The following is an 18357-nucleotide window of genomic DNA, read 5'->3' on the forward strand; positions in this document are numbered from 1 at the left end:
GTGGACGAAACGGGTCGGTCACCGACAAGGTGTTACCGGGATCAATAAATTAACAAAAACGTGCTTCGCTTCGCTGTCATTAAGCGCTCATGGTGCATTATTTCTCGTTCATTTTTCACTGCCCTTTCGGTGCTGTACAAATAGTCGTTATGAAATGTATGCTTAATAAATTAACAGGAATCCGATTAATAATTGATTCTTTCAGCGTCCAGGCAATGAGAAAACAATGCGATGCGTGAGAGTGGATTGAATTAATGTGGTTTAGTTGAGCTATGTTTCGGCTGAAGAGAGTTCACAGTTTAACGAATTAAAAAAATAGTTACTCATTTATTTTGTCTCTTTCGTGTGAAGTACTACAATACGAGAACATACCGTTTGAGATTAACAGTTAATGGAAATTGGATGATAAAGATTCTTTCCTATACAGAGATGTTTTTTTGGTATAATAAATATTGGTGGATATCAGCTCCACTTCGGCAGATTTAAACGACCATTATCCTTTAGCACCTCCAACTTTCTTCTGCAATTGCAATGAGAAAAAAAATAATTAAGTTAAATATTGTGTGTCGGATAGAAATAACTTACCACAGGTGGCAAATAGTTTGTTTCCTTGGCTTCGCAAGATTCTTCCGGATGCAAACCCGATCGCAGTGAGCACACGCAATCGCTTGAAATCTCTGTTCGTGCTATGTGGTCACCGAGCGTCGAGGTTAGTACTGAAATGTACGCTTTCTTATCTTTCGGAGTCTTAAGTCCGCTGAAATTTTGGAGAGCGAATACGTAGCCATCATTTTTCAACACCAACTCGTACAGTAAATCTGAGTCGTATTTCAGATTGTTCTTCAGCTCAGTTGATCCAATGTTGGTTCGTTTCTTGCTATCGGCCAGAGTGAATGCCTGTTTCGAGTTGAACCCTGTGTGGAGGATCGAAATGTGGTAAAGAAATGGTTCGCTGAATTTGCGATTTAGTCTAACTTACCAACAATTTCCTTCACCTTCTTCTGATCCTTGCTGTTGGCTATTCCCAGATTCGTAAGCGGTGTCACCACATGCAGTCCGATTCCCCGTATCTTTAGGTTCAGCGTGGCTAGAAGTGATTTGACAGCTCGGGCCTGTAATGAAATATTAAATAAATTTTCCACCACACACGAAATAAGCAATCATCATACCGGATTTGGAACTTTGTCGCTGTCGTCGGAGTGAATGATCACAATCGATTTGCTGGCGGTGGCACGGAATGGATACTGTAGAGCGTCTAGGAAGGCACGAGCGTCTGTAGTTGCTCCCACGTCTTCCGCAATTCTCTCGCTGTACTCGTGTAGACTCTTGATCACCTCGTCGACGTCACTGTTTCCTGTAACCAAAGGTTTGCATTTCTCTGGTCCACTAGCGTCTACCTGTCCGAGTTTGCCCGTGTAGTCCAGTTTTCCATCGCTAGTGAACAGGCTCACGTATTTTTGGTTCCTGTTATAACCTACGACAACCACATGAACATCAGGAATTCCACTGGCTCGCAGTTCTTTGCGGAGATCGGTGATGGTGGCTTGCACCAGCTCACCAAGTAGACTTCCTAACGAAGTGTCTACCACCAACACCACATCGGCCTGCTTCTGCGGTGACTTGACACTGAACTGATCACCCACGCTGATGTCCTTTCCAGCGACTGAACATTTCTGACATTGTGCTGGCACACTAACCGGAATGTGTTCCAAGCGACAAGCTGAAGCATAGGCAAACGCTATGCTACAGCCGGCCTCCTCGGGGTTCTCCGCGCCATGCACAGCATGCTCGCAGGCTTCACGATAGTTGGTTTGGTCCTTGAAGAAGTAACAATATTTAAGGGAGCTGTCGGTGCCGAACAGTTTTGAGCAAGCTGGGCTACTGTGTTCATGTGTGGCGTGACCCGGATCGGCCACTGCTGCACACGTTTTGGCAGTTTTGTAGCTATTAGCGAAGTCAGTTGAGCTCTCAGATATTTTTCCATTTGGAAGTGTGTAGTCATCGTATGGTTCATAGTTTCCATTACCTAACAATCCACGGAGTTTGCCAAGATAGAAACCTGAGACTGTGAAGTGACACACCTGAAGATCGGTGGTACAGAGCACACTTGCTCCATAGGTGGTCAGCAAATTCACGGTATAGAAACGTCTCCATGCATGTACGTCGTTTTTGTGGAGGGGTAGATCAGTAGTTTTTCCGTTCAATGTCACCACACCTTTATCGTTTAGCTCGATTGTGTCCTTGTCGATCAAAGCAATAGATTTCAGTTTTCCGTTCTCTACGTTTGCGACTATGCTAAAGTTTCCGTTGACAAAATCCGATGCCAGTACGTATTGGCAGCTTCCTGGGAAGGTGTAGTGGCGACCATCGAAGGTGAAGAAATGACTGCCGTCAGCTATTTCACCGTGCATCTCGAACGGTGGCAGAACAGCGAGTGGATTCCAGGCGTATGGACGGAACTGGTATAGGAAATCACGAACGGAATAGAACTTCTCGTTGCGCAAATAGTTCAATGGACTAAACTTAATGCTGCTGACATATGGGACTAGTTTGAAAGTTACGAATGATGGAATGCTTCCTGAGAATCCAGGTTCTTCCAGGGAAGTTGTCACTGTAGAAGCAAATTTGTTGAACAAGTGATTAATGGCCTTCACTAGATTTCCGAAGATAGTCTTTAACTCCTCGACATCGTTAACAGGTTTGTTCTCCAGTTTGTTAGTGATATACTTGTTAACGGAAGAAGTGAACACTTTGATCTCAGGAACAGGGTACAAGTCTTCGGCCAGTGTCAGCAATTCCTTCAGCAGCTGATAGGCGTAACGATCCAGACCCTCAAAATATTCCTTGAGTGTTTCCTTGATCGCCTTAAGTTGATCCAGTGAATCAAAATACTCTTGAATGGATTTGTACAAGTCCTTTAATTCTTTGTCGAGCGTTGCGATGAACTTGTTGAACGTTATTGCGAAGTTCTTGAACATTTCCGAAACACTCTTGGCTACCTTGTTGAAGTCTTCTTCGAATACCTTCAGTGCTTTAACAGTACGTTCAAACACAGCAACTACTAGTTTGATCGTTTCCTCGTAGATATTGAACACGAAAGCTTCAATTTTACTGTAAAGATCTTTCAGTACGGGCAATATCTTGCTGTTGAATGTTTCGGTCAGTTTTCCAGCCAAATCAGTGACGATGGCAGAAATCTTTTTGAAATTTTCAGCATAAACCTGAGAAAGCTTACCAACAATTTCATTCACAGCAGCGTATAACTTCGCGATATTTTCCACGAACTGTTTCAGTGTTGGGTCTTGCAGAATTTCTTCCTGTATTTTCTTCAGCTGTTCGGTGTAATCTGCTTGGAATTTGCTGAAGTCAGGAAGGGCCGCAATTACGTTGTTGAATACCTGATTGATATCAGCACTAAATTGTGTATATTTCTTCTCCAACTCGGCCTTCGAGGCTTCCAGATCAGCTTGCAATTGTTTGTTGAACTCCTGCAGGAAGCTCTTGACATTGGCTTCGTCGACCTTGTACTCTGTAGTTAGGAAGTGACTTGCATCAAGGGCAATCTTGGCATCCAATAGTTCTTTTGCGAATCCAACAACCTTCAGAGTGGCAGCTTTGTCAACCGAAAATGCTCCATCGACGTTGAGCATATTGTCCTGGGTGAGGGAGAATTTAGCGGATGACAGTCCATGTACGTTTGATTGCAGTACAATCGGACGATTCGGAGCGAATCGGAAGGTCGTTGTTAGATCCGCGTGATGTTTCTTGGAGTCATAGACTCCATGAGATCGAACAATTTCTTCGGTGAAACGTTTCAGCAGGAAGTCAAATTCCTCGGGGCTAGCAAATAGGAATGATTCGAGGCGAAAGTCTTCGAACGGAAGATTGATAGAGCCAGCAGTGCTGAATTGTTTGGCAGCCAACGAGAGGGCGGAATGGCCACTGAATCCACAATTGAATCCAAGGCCCTTGCTCGAGACGCCCAGTTCTGAACTAACATTGTATCCCTTGAAACTTTGATCGCTGTTGGCGTATTTAGCAAATGCTACAATTTTGTCATTGGCGTTCTTGAAAATGTCCAGCTCAACTCGTCCGTCAACGGTTTGTTTTTCTCCATCTAGTGCACCGGCAGCGCTAACCATGAGATCTTTAATGGTAGGATGCGAGAATTTTAAAGCTCCACTTCCACTAACACCGGTGGATCCCAGCATTTTGGTTTCTCCAGTGAATCCAAAGGTGGCCTTGTTGTTCGGGGCATTCTTCTTGTCTAGGTAGAAGGAGACGGTACTGTCGAATTGACCAAACTTCTCTTTCGGGTACTGGAATACTCCCTCGACAACCACTGAACGACTAGGCAGCACCAAACTGGCTCCTGCTTTGTTTGGATGAATATACAATTGATACTGATACTTGGGTTGTTTCTTCTTGGTCAGTTGAACATCGGTGGTGTGATCAAACGTGAATCCATTGCCGCTTGTTTTGGCGGTTAATCCGAACTCGTGGGCGTAACCCAATTGCTGTAAGTCCACCGATACAAGTGCTTCATGGTCGAATTTATCCCCGACGCGTTCAAGCTTCGATTGTATTTCTACGTTCGTACACTGCTGCTTCTCGTTGCAAACGGTGTTCTTTAGTTTGAAGTCATTTGGCTTCACACGAAGCTCGGTTGAAATGCTGTTCTTACCAACCGAACCACCCAAAGTGAAAGCATAGCCAGCGTCTTGCAATTTTTCCCGAATCAGCTTGAAGGTAGCTGTCTGCTGTTTGTCATACAGTTTGACATTTCCTTGTCCTTCCAGAATAGTACTTTTGCCTTGTTCCTTGACGGAATAATCGGCATACCCACTCAGAATGTTCTTACCGTCTGAAGAAGCCTGGAATTCAACGCCTTTACCGCTGCTTCCTGGTTTGGCGTTGATTTCTGCGCTCAGCTTGTTCGCGTTCAGCTTAGGAGCGTCAACAAACGCTTTCACATAGAAAGTTTCATAGCTCTGGTAGTTTGCTTCTACATTGGCGTCCAGATTGAAGTCACCCATGTTGAGTACCTTCGTCTCCACTTTGAATGCACGGTCACTCAAAACTTTGTACGCTCCGTAGACTTTAACATTCTTGCCTGGGTACACAAGATTGAAATCGATTGATGGGCTTGATTCGGATAGAATGACTGCGTTGTCCACATTATAGGTCTTCTCGTCTGCTACCAGGTTTAGCTTGGTGTGGTAAGCATGATCACCGGACTTGACATGCTTGAAGGTGAATTCAACATTCTTTGCGTTATCGAAGTCGGATTTGAATGTTGCGTGAACCGAAACATCATCAGCACCGAGAGCCTTGGCATCTCCGGTGAACTCAATATGCTTATCCTTTCCATAGTTCACCTTCAGGGTTCCCTTAGTTGAAACTGGACCATCACTCTTACCTTCGCAATTGTAAGACACATCGGCAGCAAATGGATCGACATCTGGCAGGCTGAGTTTTAGACTTCCGGTTCCGTGGTTTTCATTTCCCTTGGCGTTCGTTGACAGTGAAATTAGCTTTTCGCTGTAGCCTAAAGTACCCGCGTATTCGAATTCGTACAGTCCATTATCGCTTTCTGGTTCCAGGTAGCTGCCCTTCGATTCTAAGGCAAGATTTTTCACTGGGCCTTGTGGAATGTTCACTTTAGCTTTAAGTTCGTGTGTGTGAGCTTTTCCTGGCTTTCCAACGTGGTAGTTGCCACTGAGCGATCCATCGAAGTCGGCACCATATTTACCACCAACGCGGTAGACAGCGTGTTCATCGCAGTACTCATCTAGATCAAATGTAACCTCAGTCGCTTGTGGCACCAGCGATCCCTGCACTTTGAGATGGAATGCAGCACTCTTGAAGTGGCCGGCTGGCAAATGTTTGGTATCCAAGTGCAAATCTAGATCCTTTCCTTCAAAGTTGGTATACTTAAAATTGTGGAGCATATCGAAGAATCGTGCCTTGAAATCACCATCCTTCATGCTACCGGTCAATTCGAGGCTTTGTTGTTTGCCACTTGGCAATTTGTCGAAGAGGTTGGCAGCAATGTTACCGGTGCTCTTCTTCTCATTCTTACCGTCAATTTCTCGTTTGAAGTCACCAGACAGCAATCGACCGGTTGGCAGAAGTAACGAGAATTTTCCGTTCACACTTCCATCCGTAAGTTGTCCGGTCTGTTGGCCTTGGACATTGAATTCGTATTTTTCTGAAAAGATTTCGAGTTTATTTTTGCTGTCGATGCTATCCTTGGTTCTTTTATTCTGGGTATCGAAATGGATCTTCTTGGCATTGTCCTTTTCAAAGTCGTAGTAGAAATCCGTGGCGACATTGAACACCGGCGCGATAAGTTTGAACTTTGTGTCCAGCTTCAGCTTGCGGTTCTGCTTCAGCAAGGTTATCAGTGCGGTTCCATCACCTTGTCCTTTAGTGGCTTTGAATTCGCTGTTTCCGTCGAGGAAATCTTTGACGGCGAACTGTAAAAAGAAAAGAATTTAATATGACGTCGTACAAGATACAACTAACTGGTATTACGTTAAATTTGCCGTTGGAATGCTCTGTACGGTCCAATTTTAAATCATACGTTGCAAATTCATCTTTTCCAACCAAGATTTTGGCATTTGAGAGCACACTCGATGGATTCACCTGAAGAACCAGAGTCATCCTATCGAAGATAATTGTTTTGATAATGGACATAATGCAGGTCTGATATTGGCACTTACTTGTAGGGATCAGCCTTGTCAACAGCGATGAACAAACCATCAAGATTAAGTTCGCCTTCATGTTCGCTGAACTTATTGGATGCAACACCGTTTACTTCAATCTTAGTACCGGTGCTAGCCGTGAGACGATTTTGGAATTTGCTCTTGGCAGAATCGATGACGCGTTTCGATGTGACTTTGAAGAAATGTTTGTTCAGAGTTCCTCCAACCGTTACGTCGTAATCTCCAGCAGTTCTTTCGTTATATTTGGCGTCAACATTAGCAGCTGCTTTGTATTTGTCGTAACCGTACTCTCCGTCCAGCTTGAATTGATTTTTGCTAGTAGCAAAGTCCAGCCGAATAAGCTGCTTCTGCAATTGTACTTTGGTCGCCAGTTTCAGCGATTGCAGCTTCTTGTCTTCAATCTCAAATTCTGCATTTTGGTTCAATTCGTAACGATTAGTTGGGTTGTTGTAGTCCTTACCGGCGGCGAAGATGAACACATTCTTGAACTGAAGGGAAATTTTCAATAAGTGGAAATGGCATTCAATGGCAAAAAGAAACAAATTACCGAGTTTTCCGAGTAAGCGAGAGCAAGGTCCACTTTGAAGTTCTTGTTGGCATCGCCATCAGTTTTCTTCTCTAGATCGAAGTTGATGTGCTTGGGGCTGAAATCAAGATGTCCCTTGACGTTGTGTTTGCTAGCATCAACAGTCACGGCTAAATCTGCATCGAAGTTGGCTCCATTCTGGGTAACCAAGCCGTTGATGGTTGTCTTGGGTGCGTAAGGGCTAGTCCATTCAATGTTCTCAAGGTTATATTTCGTCGCGCCGCCTTCGCCTTTTTCGACTACAATTTTACCTGTAGTCTGAACTACTTTCGACACCTGAGCGTCACCACTGGGAGATTTCACCGTGAAAATTGGTGTGTATTCCTGTTTGTCCGCCGATCCACCCTTCTCGAAGCCCACCTTCGCCAAGTACTCATCAGGTCCATTATGGGCAAGAGCGTATAATGAAGCTTCTTTCTCGTTGTTGTTTAATCCAATGGTCAAGTCGACATTTCGTAATGGGGATAGCAAAGTAGCCTTTACGTATGCATCGCCCTTGAAGTAACTTTCCAGTTTCAGACTTGTGGTGCGCTTCTTTTCCGTTTCAGGTGTATCAAAAGTCAACAGAAGGCTCTGATGTTGCTTATCTGAATCATCGTACTTTCCGGTAAAATGATATTTTGGATCAACTTCCAAAAATAGTTCCGTGTGGTATTCCCCATCCAGTGGAGGCAAAGCTTTTCCGGGGATCTGTTTCTGACCAGCCGAAGCACAAACAGTGACTCCAATAATCGGATAAAGATTATCGAAGCATTCTTTGAATTCCTTTGCCTGTTGATTTTTCTTGAGTGGAATAGATATAAGTTGGTTTCCACGTTCACGAGTAACAAAGACAAGTTTACTGTTGAAACTAAGCAGTTCCTGCTTTTTGAACAGTGACTCAACAGTGAGATCATAGGACTTTCCGTCATCCAGCAGGGCGAAGCTAACGGCACTACCGGTGGCAGTATGGAATGTTCCGGATAGTTGGAGACCGGTGCTAACAGTAAAAGCATCAACACTCAGTGTTCCTGCCAGTTCGAAGTTACCGCTTGGAACCAGTTTTAGGTTGAACTTTGCATTCTTGTAATCCTTCACAATATTCAACAAGTCAGCTTCAAAACTGGTTTCTAGACGTAAAGCGCCAGTGCTTTCGAGAGAATATTTCAATGGCAATCCAGCAGCGGTTGGATACACAACATCCTCATCGATATGCAGTATGTGTTGCTCAAAAACGTGGTCGAATTTCTTGGCACCTTCCAAAAACTTGTCCAAACATTCCAACGCCTTGTCCAGGAACTCTTCCGCTGTGCTTGGCAGATTTTCGTTGGCGCTCAGGAAAAGCAGTTCCGAACCGAAGGCTTTCACCGACACATCGAGGTTGAAGTCCTCTAAGGCATCGTTTCGCATGTTCACTCCTTTTGCAAAAGCCCTTAGATCTTCTTTAAGACCACGTCGGAACCGACTTTGGGCTTTCTGGGAAAGTTTGGAGTACTGGTCCTTCAGGGTGTCGAATGCTTTCTGTAGATCCACTCCCCGGAATATACCCTTAGGTCCGAAGTAGTGTTCAATAGCGCGATCCAGATTATCCTGTCGACCTTCAATCTCTAGCAGGTTAAATGCATTTCCAAACATCTCAGTGGTGAAGTTCAGAGCAGCTGATTTCGGTACGAAACTTTTCTGAGAATAGATAACGCTGGTATCTACACTCGCTCCCAGTCCTAGGGACTCAACAGCGTATGAGAACTCACGGTTGAAGGAGTACCGGCGAGAGTCGAAGGGGAATTTGTTGGTTGTACGAATATTTCCTAAATGTTGACGTGCCGCTTCTCGCGTGTAATCAGCAGAAGATCGTAGACTGGCCAGGTGGGAGGTGATGAAAGATCCAACTTGGTAAACTTTTTCATTGTCCAGTAAAGCCTTTATTTCGTTAGCAACAGCTGCTGATGGACATTCAATCAGTGATAGATAAGCTTGGAGACGAATCTCTGAATCTTCGTTAGTGTTTTTAAGATAACCAAGAGCGGAATTTACAACCTTCTTGTTGCAAGAGGCTGCTGGGAAGGCCTGAAGAGCGGCGACACGAATTCGTGCCGAGGATTTGTCTGACGCACATTGGACCACTTTGTCTAGCAAGGGAGCTACCAAATTGTTAGAGTTTTTGATTCCCTTGAGGACTGCAACAATGATATCTTCCTCACCGCGATTGGCTGGTTGGCACTTTCCAAGCTTGGATGCAAATTTGTCCGAGACTTCCTTGATATCCGCCGTTTCACATTTGTATTTTTGACAGTACTTGTTGACCAGTGATCCGACACCGAGGTATGTCTCACGAGACGCTCCATTATCGAGCAATTGTAATGCAGCCTTCAGGGCAGGCTTATTTAGCGAGTTGACGAGATTCAGAGACACGAACAGCAACCTCTTTTCTTGCGGATCGGTGATTTCTTTGTTTTTGTAAAGGTTAGCTAATGCTTCAACAGCGGCACCAGTTCCAACTCTAAAAATGGCGTCGAAGTATACCTTGCGCGCGAGAGCTTGATTGGAATGAGCAGTACCGGCTTTCACCTGTTGGTACAACGAAAGGAGATCATCTTTTTTGGAAAAACGCATCAAGTGGATTAGCTCTTTGAACTGAGCGGCGGTTAGTTTGCCCACGTTGTTATTGTTGTAGGAATCGAGAACCACCTTCAGTTCCTGTTTGATTGTTTCCAAATTGCTTTGTGAGTCAGGTTGAGGATTCTCGAAGATGATCGAGCGGGGAGATCCCGCCTTCAAAGCCGGAGCACCTGCCTGCTTCGTACCGGTGTTGGTAACCTTGGTCGTTACTTTAGCCAAGGCACCCGAGTTGAGCTTTGCAAAGGGAACATATTGATACTCCTCGGTGAGCTTCACGGATTCCAAAATTCCTTTTTTGATAGTTTGCTGACTGTTATAGTTGCTGTTAAGCAATGGCGATGATTTGATAGCCTAATTGGGCAAAACGTGACTTCTATCAATCGGTTGGATAAATCAAATGTGATCGATACTTACAGCTTTCGGGTTGACGATGCTGGTCAGCAAACTGCTACTGAATGATTGGCGGTAGCCACATCCCAGAAGATCACGATTTTTGCTTACAACAACGGTATCCCCACTTCCGTAGTTGGAGAAGGAAGTTGGGCACACACCGAACACATCCGTTTCATAAGACTTTCCTTCGGCCGATTGAAGCAGAGAAATTATACCACGCTTAACGTTCAGAGAAAAGTCTGAATCGCTTGCTTCGGCACAGATCTCTGGCAGCAGCTCATCGTTGGAAAGCGTGAACTGAACAGGTTTGTTGACGTCATTGTTGTGGTTCGATTTCTTGCCATCAGGGGCATAGGTTGTCAGGGATAGTACTTTCAGTGTGTACTGGCAGTTCTCTCCGGCGTAAACTTCAACCTTGCCTTCGACCTTGAGGGTGGTTTGTTGGGCGTCGACTTCCTCCGCCGTCAACTGAACCTGCACATAGCTGTCCAGATCGTAGCTGTAGACATTGCCCGGTAGGAACTGGTATTTGGACGATTTGTTTGCTGTTGGTATAAAAGATCTATGGTGAACGAGTTTTGGATTTCGGGGAACTGGTACTTACGTGTCGGGCAGCCACTCTTGCAGGATGCTATGAAGGAAGAAGACGGATCGAAAGAAAGATACAAATTATTATTCTGTACAGGTGCATCGACAACGAGGTTGCGTAAACAAAAGCCTCCGCCCGCTGTGCGGTATCACTTGGAACGGACGTCGGAACATTAAGATTACATAAAACATATTCGCCGAACAGTATGCAGTATCGCTGAGTCACTATCAACACATTTCATTTCATTGGTTTGTGTGAATTTTGAACTCAGACATTATCTCTGCATGGGTCAGTTCAGGGGGTATCGAAACCATTACTCGATGCGATAGTGATACTTTACAGCCACATGTGGTTGTAATCTTGAACTTGAAATGCAGAGCGTTGGGAAGTACCACCGGGTGTCGGGTAAGTGATAGTATAAAACAGGGATCGTTGAACGGAAAATTTAGGATTACAAAGTTAAAGATGATTAGTGGAATCGTGAAAATTTTCAGGTAGCTTTCAACATTTGTTTTGAAAGGTTATTCAAAGTATAAAAGTACGAATCATACGGAAATTCATTATAATCTGACTATTTTTTGAAAATGATTTTGATGAGAGTTGTTTCAATGAAAATACCCCAGTTTTAATTGGGCAACCCATAGTTTACGCAAAATAATTAGGAATAATCTTATTGTTTGTTGGGTGATTATGTTTGGCGCACAACTTTGAACTGATATTTCTCTATTTATTCCATGGACGGTACGTGTAGATGTCTATTGTAACATTGTGAATCATATTCCTGAACTTGATAAGTTATTTCACATCAAACCGTATATTTTAGCTTCAAGTTCTCTGTGTTTGCATAGATCGACGAAATGTATTCTACATTCTGTCAAATATATTCCGGGAATTTGTAATTTTGAATCTTCCCGTTGAACATTTTTCAATTTTTTGAAAGTTGGTTCTACCCATAATGTCAATTCTGAGCGCGATCTGCAATTTAGCTCGTTTGCAGCGTCATTTAGAACAAGTTACAGTTTTTAAAGCTATATTCAAGAAGCATAATTTTTTTTACTCGGCAATTTTTCATATGGATAATTCTATTGGTCAAAGATATTGTGTGAAATTTTGTGTTGCAAAAAAAAAAATGGAAAATGTTGCAGAATACATCAACTTAACTGACCTCCGCCAAGTAAAAAAAAATAATTTGTTCTTAATGACGCTGTAAACGAACTAAATGACAGATCGCGCTCAGAATTGACATTACGACCACTGACAGTAGTACCAACTTTAAAATCAACTATGTCGAAAACACGGGTGTATGAATGGTATGAGGCTTTTAAACTAGGCCGAGAAGAGATGAGCGGTTTGCCACGTGATGGTCGGATGATCGTTCTCTTCAACTCCCTCTTCAACTGATGAAAACATCGACACAATAAAAGGAATGGTGCTCTGAAATCGTCGTTTAAGTTTGAGAGAGCTAGCCCGTGAATTAACTATCTCTCACCAGACCATTCGTCATATCTTGTTGATTATTTGAGCATGATAAAAGTAGCAACACGACCAATGCCAAAAGAGCTCAACTTTCTCGAAATTTCATCGTAATCAAGTGGCTAAAGATATACTTGAACGATTAGATTCTGATCCCACGTTCATCCAACATATGATAACTAATGGCAATAGATGGGTGTACGAGTATGACACGCAAACGAGTCAATACTCATCTGCATGGACCGCTACAAACGAGTCTGAACCGAAAAAAATCATGTCAAATTCGATCAAGATTGATAGTAATGCTGACTGTTTTCTTCGATATTCGGGGTGTTGTTTATTCGGAATTCCTTCCGGATGGCCAAACGGCCAATAAAGAGTATGGTCGTTATGAGACGTTTGTGAGAGAAATTTGGATTTTTCACCACGCATTACTCGATCATTGTGAACTTATTTTTGACCAAAAATGACACGCGGTAGTGGTTGAACAAGCGCCCCACTCCACATATAGGAACCCGTGTGACTGTTTCCTAATTTCGAAACAGAAATTATTGCAATTCTTGAATATAGCTTTAAGAACTGTTTCGATGACTGGATGGTTCGTTGGAAAAAGTTTATTGCTCCAGAAGGTGCATTTTTTGAGGCGAAGTAAACATTTTTTTTAAATGATAAGTAATTCTCTCTTTAACCCTTTCACGTACAACATCGAGTCTCACTCAATGTGAAATGAATGTGCCAAAACGTGCAATATCGAGTCTCTCTCGTGGTGCGGTTGCATACCACAAGGCGCTAATACGCTTAGAAGAGTAGTGAAATGACTTGATGCGTGACCCATCGAACCGCTTGCATTTGGCCCGCTCTTTTGATAATTAAATCGTACGCGAAGAGGTTAAAACACAAATTACCGGAATATATTTGCAGCCATTCCATGCCAAACCGATATAGTGATTCTCAGAATTCCGTGAAAAGTGATATATATTATACCCGTATTTTTTTTTTTTTTCATTAGTGTACCCATTTCCATTCCAGGGTGATTCGAAAAATCAACTTTTTCCAAAAAATGACTTTTTCAAAAAAACATAATTTCTGAACTACTGAACCAATTCAGATGTCTGACAAATCAAAATGAAGCGTTCCTCTAAAAATACCAACAGTGTTCTTTAAAAAAGTGTTATACTTGCAAAAAATTAGGTTTTGTTTTCGCAATTATTGATTGCATTTGTTTTTTATAGTTTACATGGTCTCGGAACCAGGGGCGCTATATTTTATAATATTTTTTCTTGAAAGCTGAGGTTTTTTTACATGACATATCCAAAAGTCAGAAGGCATTATTTAGTTTTTAAGTTATGATTTCGGACCAATCGTAAAATTGATAACTAACCAACGGTCCGAAAAGTCAATTTTTTCCCAACTTTTGAACTACTAGACCGATTCAGACCGATTCTTTGAAAAAATATTATTTTTACGAGAGAAATGGATTTTATTTTCTTAATCATTGATTGTATTTGTTCTTTTTTATAGTTTATATGGTTTCGGGACCGAGCGCACCATATTTTTTCATATTTTTTCTTGAAAAGCTTTACATAACATATTCAAAAACGACAGAGGTGTTGTTTGTCGTTTTGAGTTATGGTTTTTTGAAGTTAACATGTTTTCAGTCGTACCATATTCCCATGCGATTAGACTAGACCTATGCGACTACAATCCAATTTCTTCGCAATTTTGATAAGTTATACATTTTTGTAAAAAAATAATTTTGGGTAAGAAACATAGAAAAATAATTACTCAACAACAAAAAAAGCCTCTCTGATTTCTGGATATTTTATGTAAAAAACCCTCAACTTTCAAGAAAAAATATTTTTTAAATAGCGCGCTTGGTGGTAACGGAAATTAGAAAAATCGAAAAAAAAAATTTCGATGACTTTTACATTTTGTTTATTGGCCCAAAAAATGACCTGTGCAAAGTTTCAGCTCAATCGGACATGATTTAGGGCTGCCTCAATGCACTCAAAGTTTTGATTTTTTGACCACTTAGGCTAAGTTCAAAAGGTCGATTTTCGACCAAATTGTAGGTGACATTGCGCATTTCGAAACGAGTGATTTTTGTTCGTTTCGACCACTTTGACTTAGCTTTGTATACGAACTCTAAAATTTTACATTTCTCTACGAGACAAATTTTGCTCTAAATCTAGTACACTGGAAATATTAACTTGAAAAAGATACATAATACTAAAACCAATTACATTTGAGTTCAAATTTTCTCGAAACGAGTTACTGGTTTCGAAATGCGCAATGCCACCCCAGATCTTGACGTTTTATGCATTTTAAAGTCATTTGTCATCGAAAATTTTTTTCGATTTTCCAAATTTCCCAAAGCATGTGTCCACTCATTCGAAAGTACACATGCTGGACACTATTCTGTCAAAAAATGTCGTAGTAGTCTAGCGATTTGAAAGATAAACCGACCGCTGATCATGCAGAGACAGATCAAAGTGATTTTGCGAAACGACAATGCCTAGCTACTGGAAAAACCAACTTGGAAACACTGAATTAGGAAATACTATCACTGTACTCGTCAGTTTGATCGATTGAAACGCAAAAAAAGAATCAAAGAATCGATTATTGAATAGCTCCACAAGACGTGTGTTTTTTCTATGCAGATTTAAATGCAAAAAGTCGAGGAAGTAATGGTATAACCATAAACAATATTCCGTGGTCGTGAAAGTATGAAAGTATTTTTCAGCTTTGTACACTTTTTTTTGGAGATTTCGAATTTTGGCAGTTTTGAAACTCTAAGGCGGCTCGCACTACGAAGCAATAAGCAACTAGTAAGCTGCAATACGCAATATGCAACAGGCAACATATTTTGTTGTGCATCGTATGCCAAACCAATAAAGACGCCTGACATTATGCAAACAATCTGCTTAATGAACGAAATTTACCAAATTATGGGCGATAAGTTGCTCTTCAATTGGCACGTATGCGTTGCTCTACAATGGCGATAGCGATATCGTATTGCGGTGTATGAGATCAACAAAAATTGAATGGAAAATCCCATTGGCGATAAAATTGCTTATTGCATGTTGATAGTTGCTAGTTGCTTATTGCTCCGGTGTGCGAACGAAGTATCCGCATCGTGGATAATCGAGGTTCTTCTGTATTTCAATAGGGATAGGTTACCTCTCCCAACAATTTCGCTGGACAGTGTTCCTTAGAATTATTACTTCTTCTGGTTATTGGTGAAGCGATTAGGTGCATAGCATTTTGTTCATTTTGAAGAAATGCATAGCAATGCATAAGTCCGTTGATTTGTGGTTTATTCCGGAGAATGTTTTGTCGTCACGATATTTCATATATTCCCAAAATGGCGATAAAATGTCACTTATGTATCACTGCAAACAGGATGCTTTCACTTAGAATCCGTAACTCAGGGATAAACAGCATTCTTCTATTGATTGCACGATTGCCTAGTTACTTGAATTTCTGTGGTCATAATTAGGGATTTTGGTTTTGAATAAACGTGGTCATAATTTGACAAGCTAATGTTGTACACGAAAGTGATTAATATCAAGAACTATGCTTGAATTTTTGCATTTTACAGTTATTTTGTTAAATCTCCCCTATATTTTATATGAAACGATTTTCGTTCTATAAAATTACATAATCAATCCTCACTATCGAAAGAAACCATCGCAACCTCTATTGTGCTAATTATTTTGTGTTTATTTGGTTGACACACTTTGTGTAATGAGTTGAAATAGAACACGCAAATTTATAAAAATCCAAAAGCGCACACTATATTTTAAATTTAAAAAAAAATCACATGAAAACTTTAACCGTTTACAAAATAATGTTTCTTTATTCCGGAGAAATTGTTGAGTTTTAGCGTTTCTATAAAATTTAGAGAGTGTTGTATTTATTTTCATTCATTCCTAACTTCTGGTTTGTTTTTTATATTTTCCTTATATTTGTATCATGACTTGAATCCGGTTGTGTGATCATCTTATCATTAGAAAGCTAAACAGTTACCTGTTTCAAGATGGTTAACTGACCATTTGTTAGGTGAAAGCCTAGTACTCAATGAAATTAAAAATTTTGCAATCGGTTGTCACTCATCGGATAAGAACTTTATATAAGGCATTTTATTGCTTGTCACAGTGAAGTTTATTAAGCAAGCAATAAAATGCGCATACATTTGAACACAGTGTTGCTAAAACTATATCTCAACGACACTACTAGAAAGCGAAGAATAGTTTTGAAACGTTTGTTGATTTATATGTTTATAATTTTTTTTGCATCGTTTACTAGAACCGGGTTCATGGTTCAACTCAGAAAAAAACTAGCATTAATTTAGTCAACAAGCTTCCCTGGCTTATCTCCCTGCCATCAGCAGTATCACAGATCTAGTGAGCGCTAAACTGAGTTTGATGTTTTTGTTCTATTTTCCAACCCGTAAACTGCACAACAAATTCCAGAAGCTTCGTTGTGTTTAGCATTCCCACCGCCGCTGACTGGTTCCGCCCGGTGGTGATGGGAAACAAAAATAAGCCTGTCAATCATCATTTATTCGCCTTGGGTGGATTATGGCTTGAAACCAAAATGAAAATGAAGATCATAAAAAGCAATGTGATGCGCTCCGGTTGAAACTTTCAATTTCTGCTTCCAGCATCCACGTGGACACTTGTGGAACTTTCCAGCTTATCACACACTTGCAGTTCGTACAGTATTAGACGCAAAAACACAACAAAACATCAATCTATCCGGCGTTGAGCATCCCGTGTTGCTTCAAAATGAGCCGGTATTATCATACACCCTCCATTGACTAAATTGCTAAATTGGTTCACACATCACGATCGCCCAACTCTTGGTTTCTTGTGGTATGCATCAAAAACAAAACGTAGAATTACATATTCCATTCTTTCCGGAAGAGTTCATTTGCCGGTATTGCACTTGTTCTCATAGCAGTCGATGGATAATAAATTTGAACTGTGGAGTTGGAACTCACATACCTGCGGAAATACTTTGGCACAGTACAAACGATATCACAAAACTGCACAACAGATTTTTTGCCCTAAGGACCCACATCGTGGCGGTCACTTATGCCTCTTCTCTAGCCCTCTCACTCAGCTTCTATATTCTGAATTCTCACACTCAGTTTCAAATATCAGGAATTATCACTGGGATGAAAGTAGGAAGGTCCTCTCTGCTGACGCAGGACCTATGATGAGAATACAACGATCACTGTTCGCTCTCGATCGCACTCGATGGTCCACGTCCCTGGGAGGGTTCATGCGGAGAATGACTGTTTCAATTTATAGTCCGACAGATTTATATAGAACTCTGCCCGTCACCCGTACTTAACTGCCACCACACCAACGTGCTGCCGCTATCTCATCGCAGGGTACGTACACACACATGCATCCAAATCCTATCCGTATCGGTTACCTCTGGCCCGGAGCATATTTTAAGTGATACCACCATGCGCTCGGTGCGCTGCTGCTATCAGTGCATAGAGGATTATCACTTGCCCGTACACGGACACTGGAACGTTATCGGTACAAATGGGCGGGTTCAGGTTGGGTCGCATTATGCTAATGCTCTCTCTCTCTGTATCGATCATCTTGTTAGGTGCATACAACATTGACAACGTGCAAGTGTCAATCGATACGAGTTGATGAGGATCTTTTCGTGAGATGCGATCACCACATACGTAATCCTAAGTAAATTGTAAGAATGTGTGTCGTTCCTCTTAGTTGCAAGGGAAGTTGCTGGAAATTTATTGTAATTTTGAATAAGATCTCCGTGGTTTTCGTAAAAATTATTGCCGTAGGCTGCTTCAGTTGCGGGTGAAGTAGTTGTCATTGTTGACGTATAACTACGCTGTACATTATAGGAAGGAAGGAAGGTATTGAATTAGAGAGACTTTAAACTCTGAGAGTTCATTCGTCTCTTGCCCTTGAGGGCGGGAAATTTAACTAAAGGAAAACTAA

The 18357-nt window shown here is 41.6% G+C and overlaps 1 protein-coding gene across 1 annotated transcript; it reads right to left on the minus strand.

Annotated features, from left to right (window-relative positions):
- Nucleotides 1–307: 307 nt before the first annotated feature.
- On the minus strand, nucleotides 308–17677 carry LOC129774055 (apolipophorins). The gene is made up of 10 exons (XM_055777752.1): nucleotides 17377–17677; nucleotides 10910–10936; nucleotides 10327–10850; nucleotides 7276–10263; nucleotides 6726–7216; nucleotides 6538–6667; nucleotides 1170–6479; nucleotides 980–1112; nucleotides 586–914; nucleotides 308–520 (listed from the first exon to the last, which is right to left on the minus strand). The coding sequence occupies exons 1-10, from the start codon at nucleotides 17450–17452 to the stop codon at nucleotides 494–496; spliced, it is 10035 nt and encodes a 3344-aa protein (XP_055633727.1). The 5' UTR covers nucleotides 17453–17677; the 3' UTR covers nucleotides 308–493.
- Nucleotides 17678–18357: the final 680 nt, after the last annotated feature.

This window comes from Toxorhynchites rutilus, chromosome 3 (genome assembly GCF_029784135.1).
Source record: "Toxorhynchites rutilus septentrionalis strain SRP chromosome 3, ASM2978413v1, whole genome shotgun sequence".
NCBI classification, from domain to species: domain Eukaryota; kingdom Metazoa; phylum Arthropoda; class Insecta; order Diptera; family Culicidae; genus Toxorhynchites; species Toxorhynchites rutilus.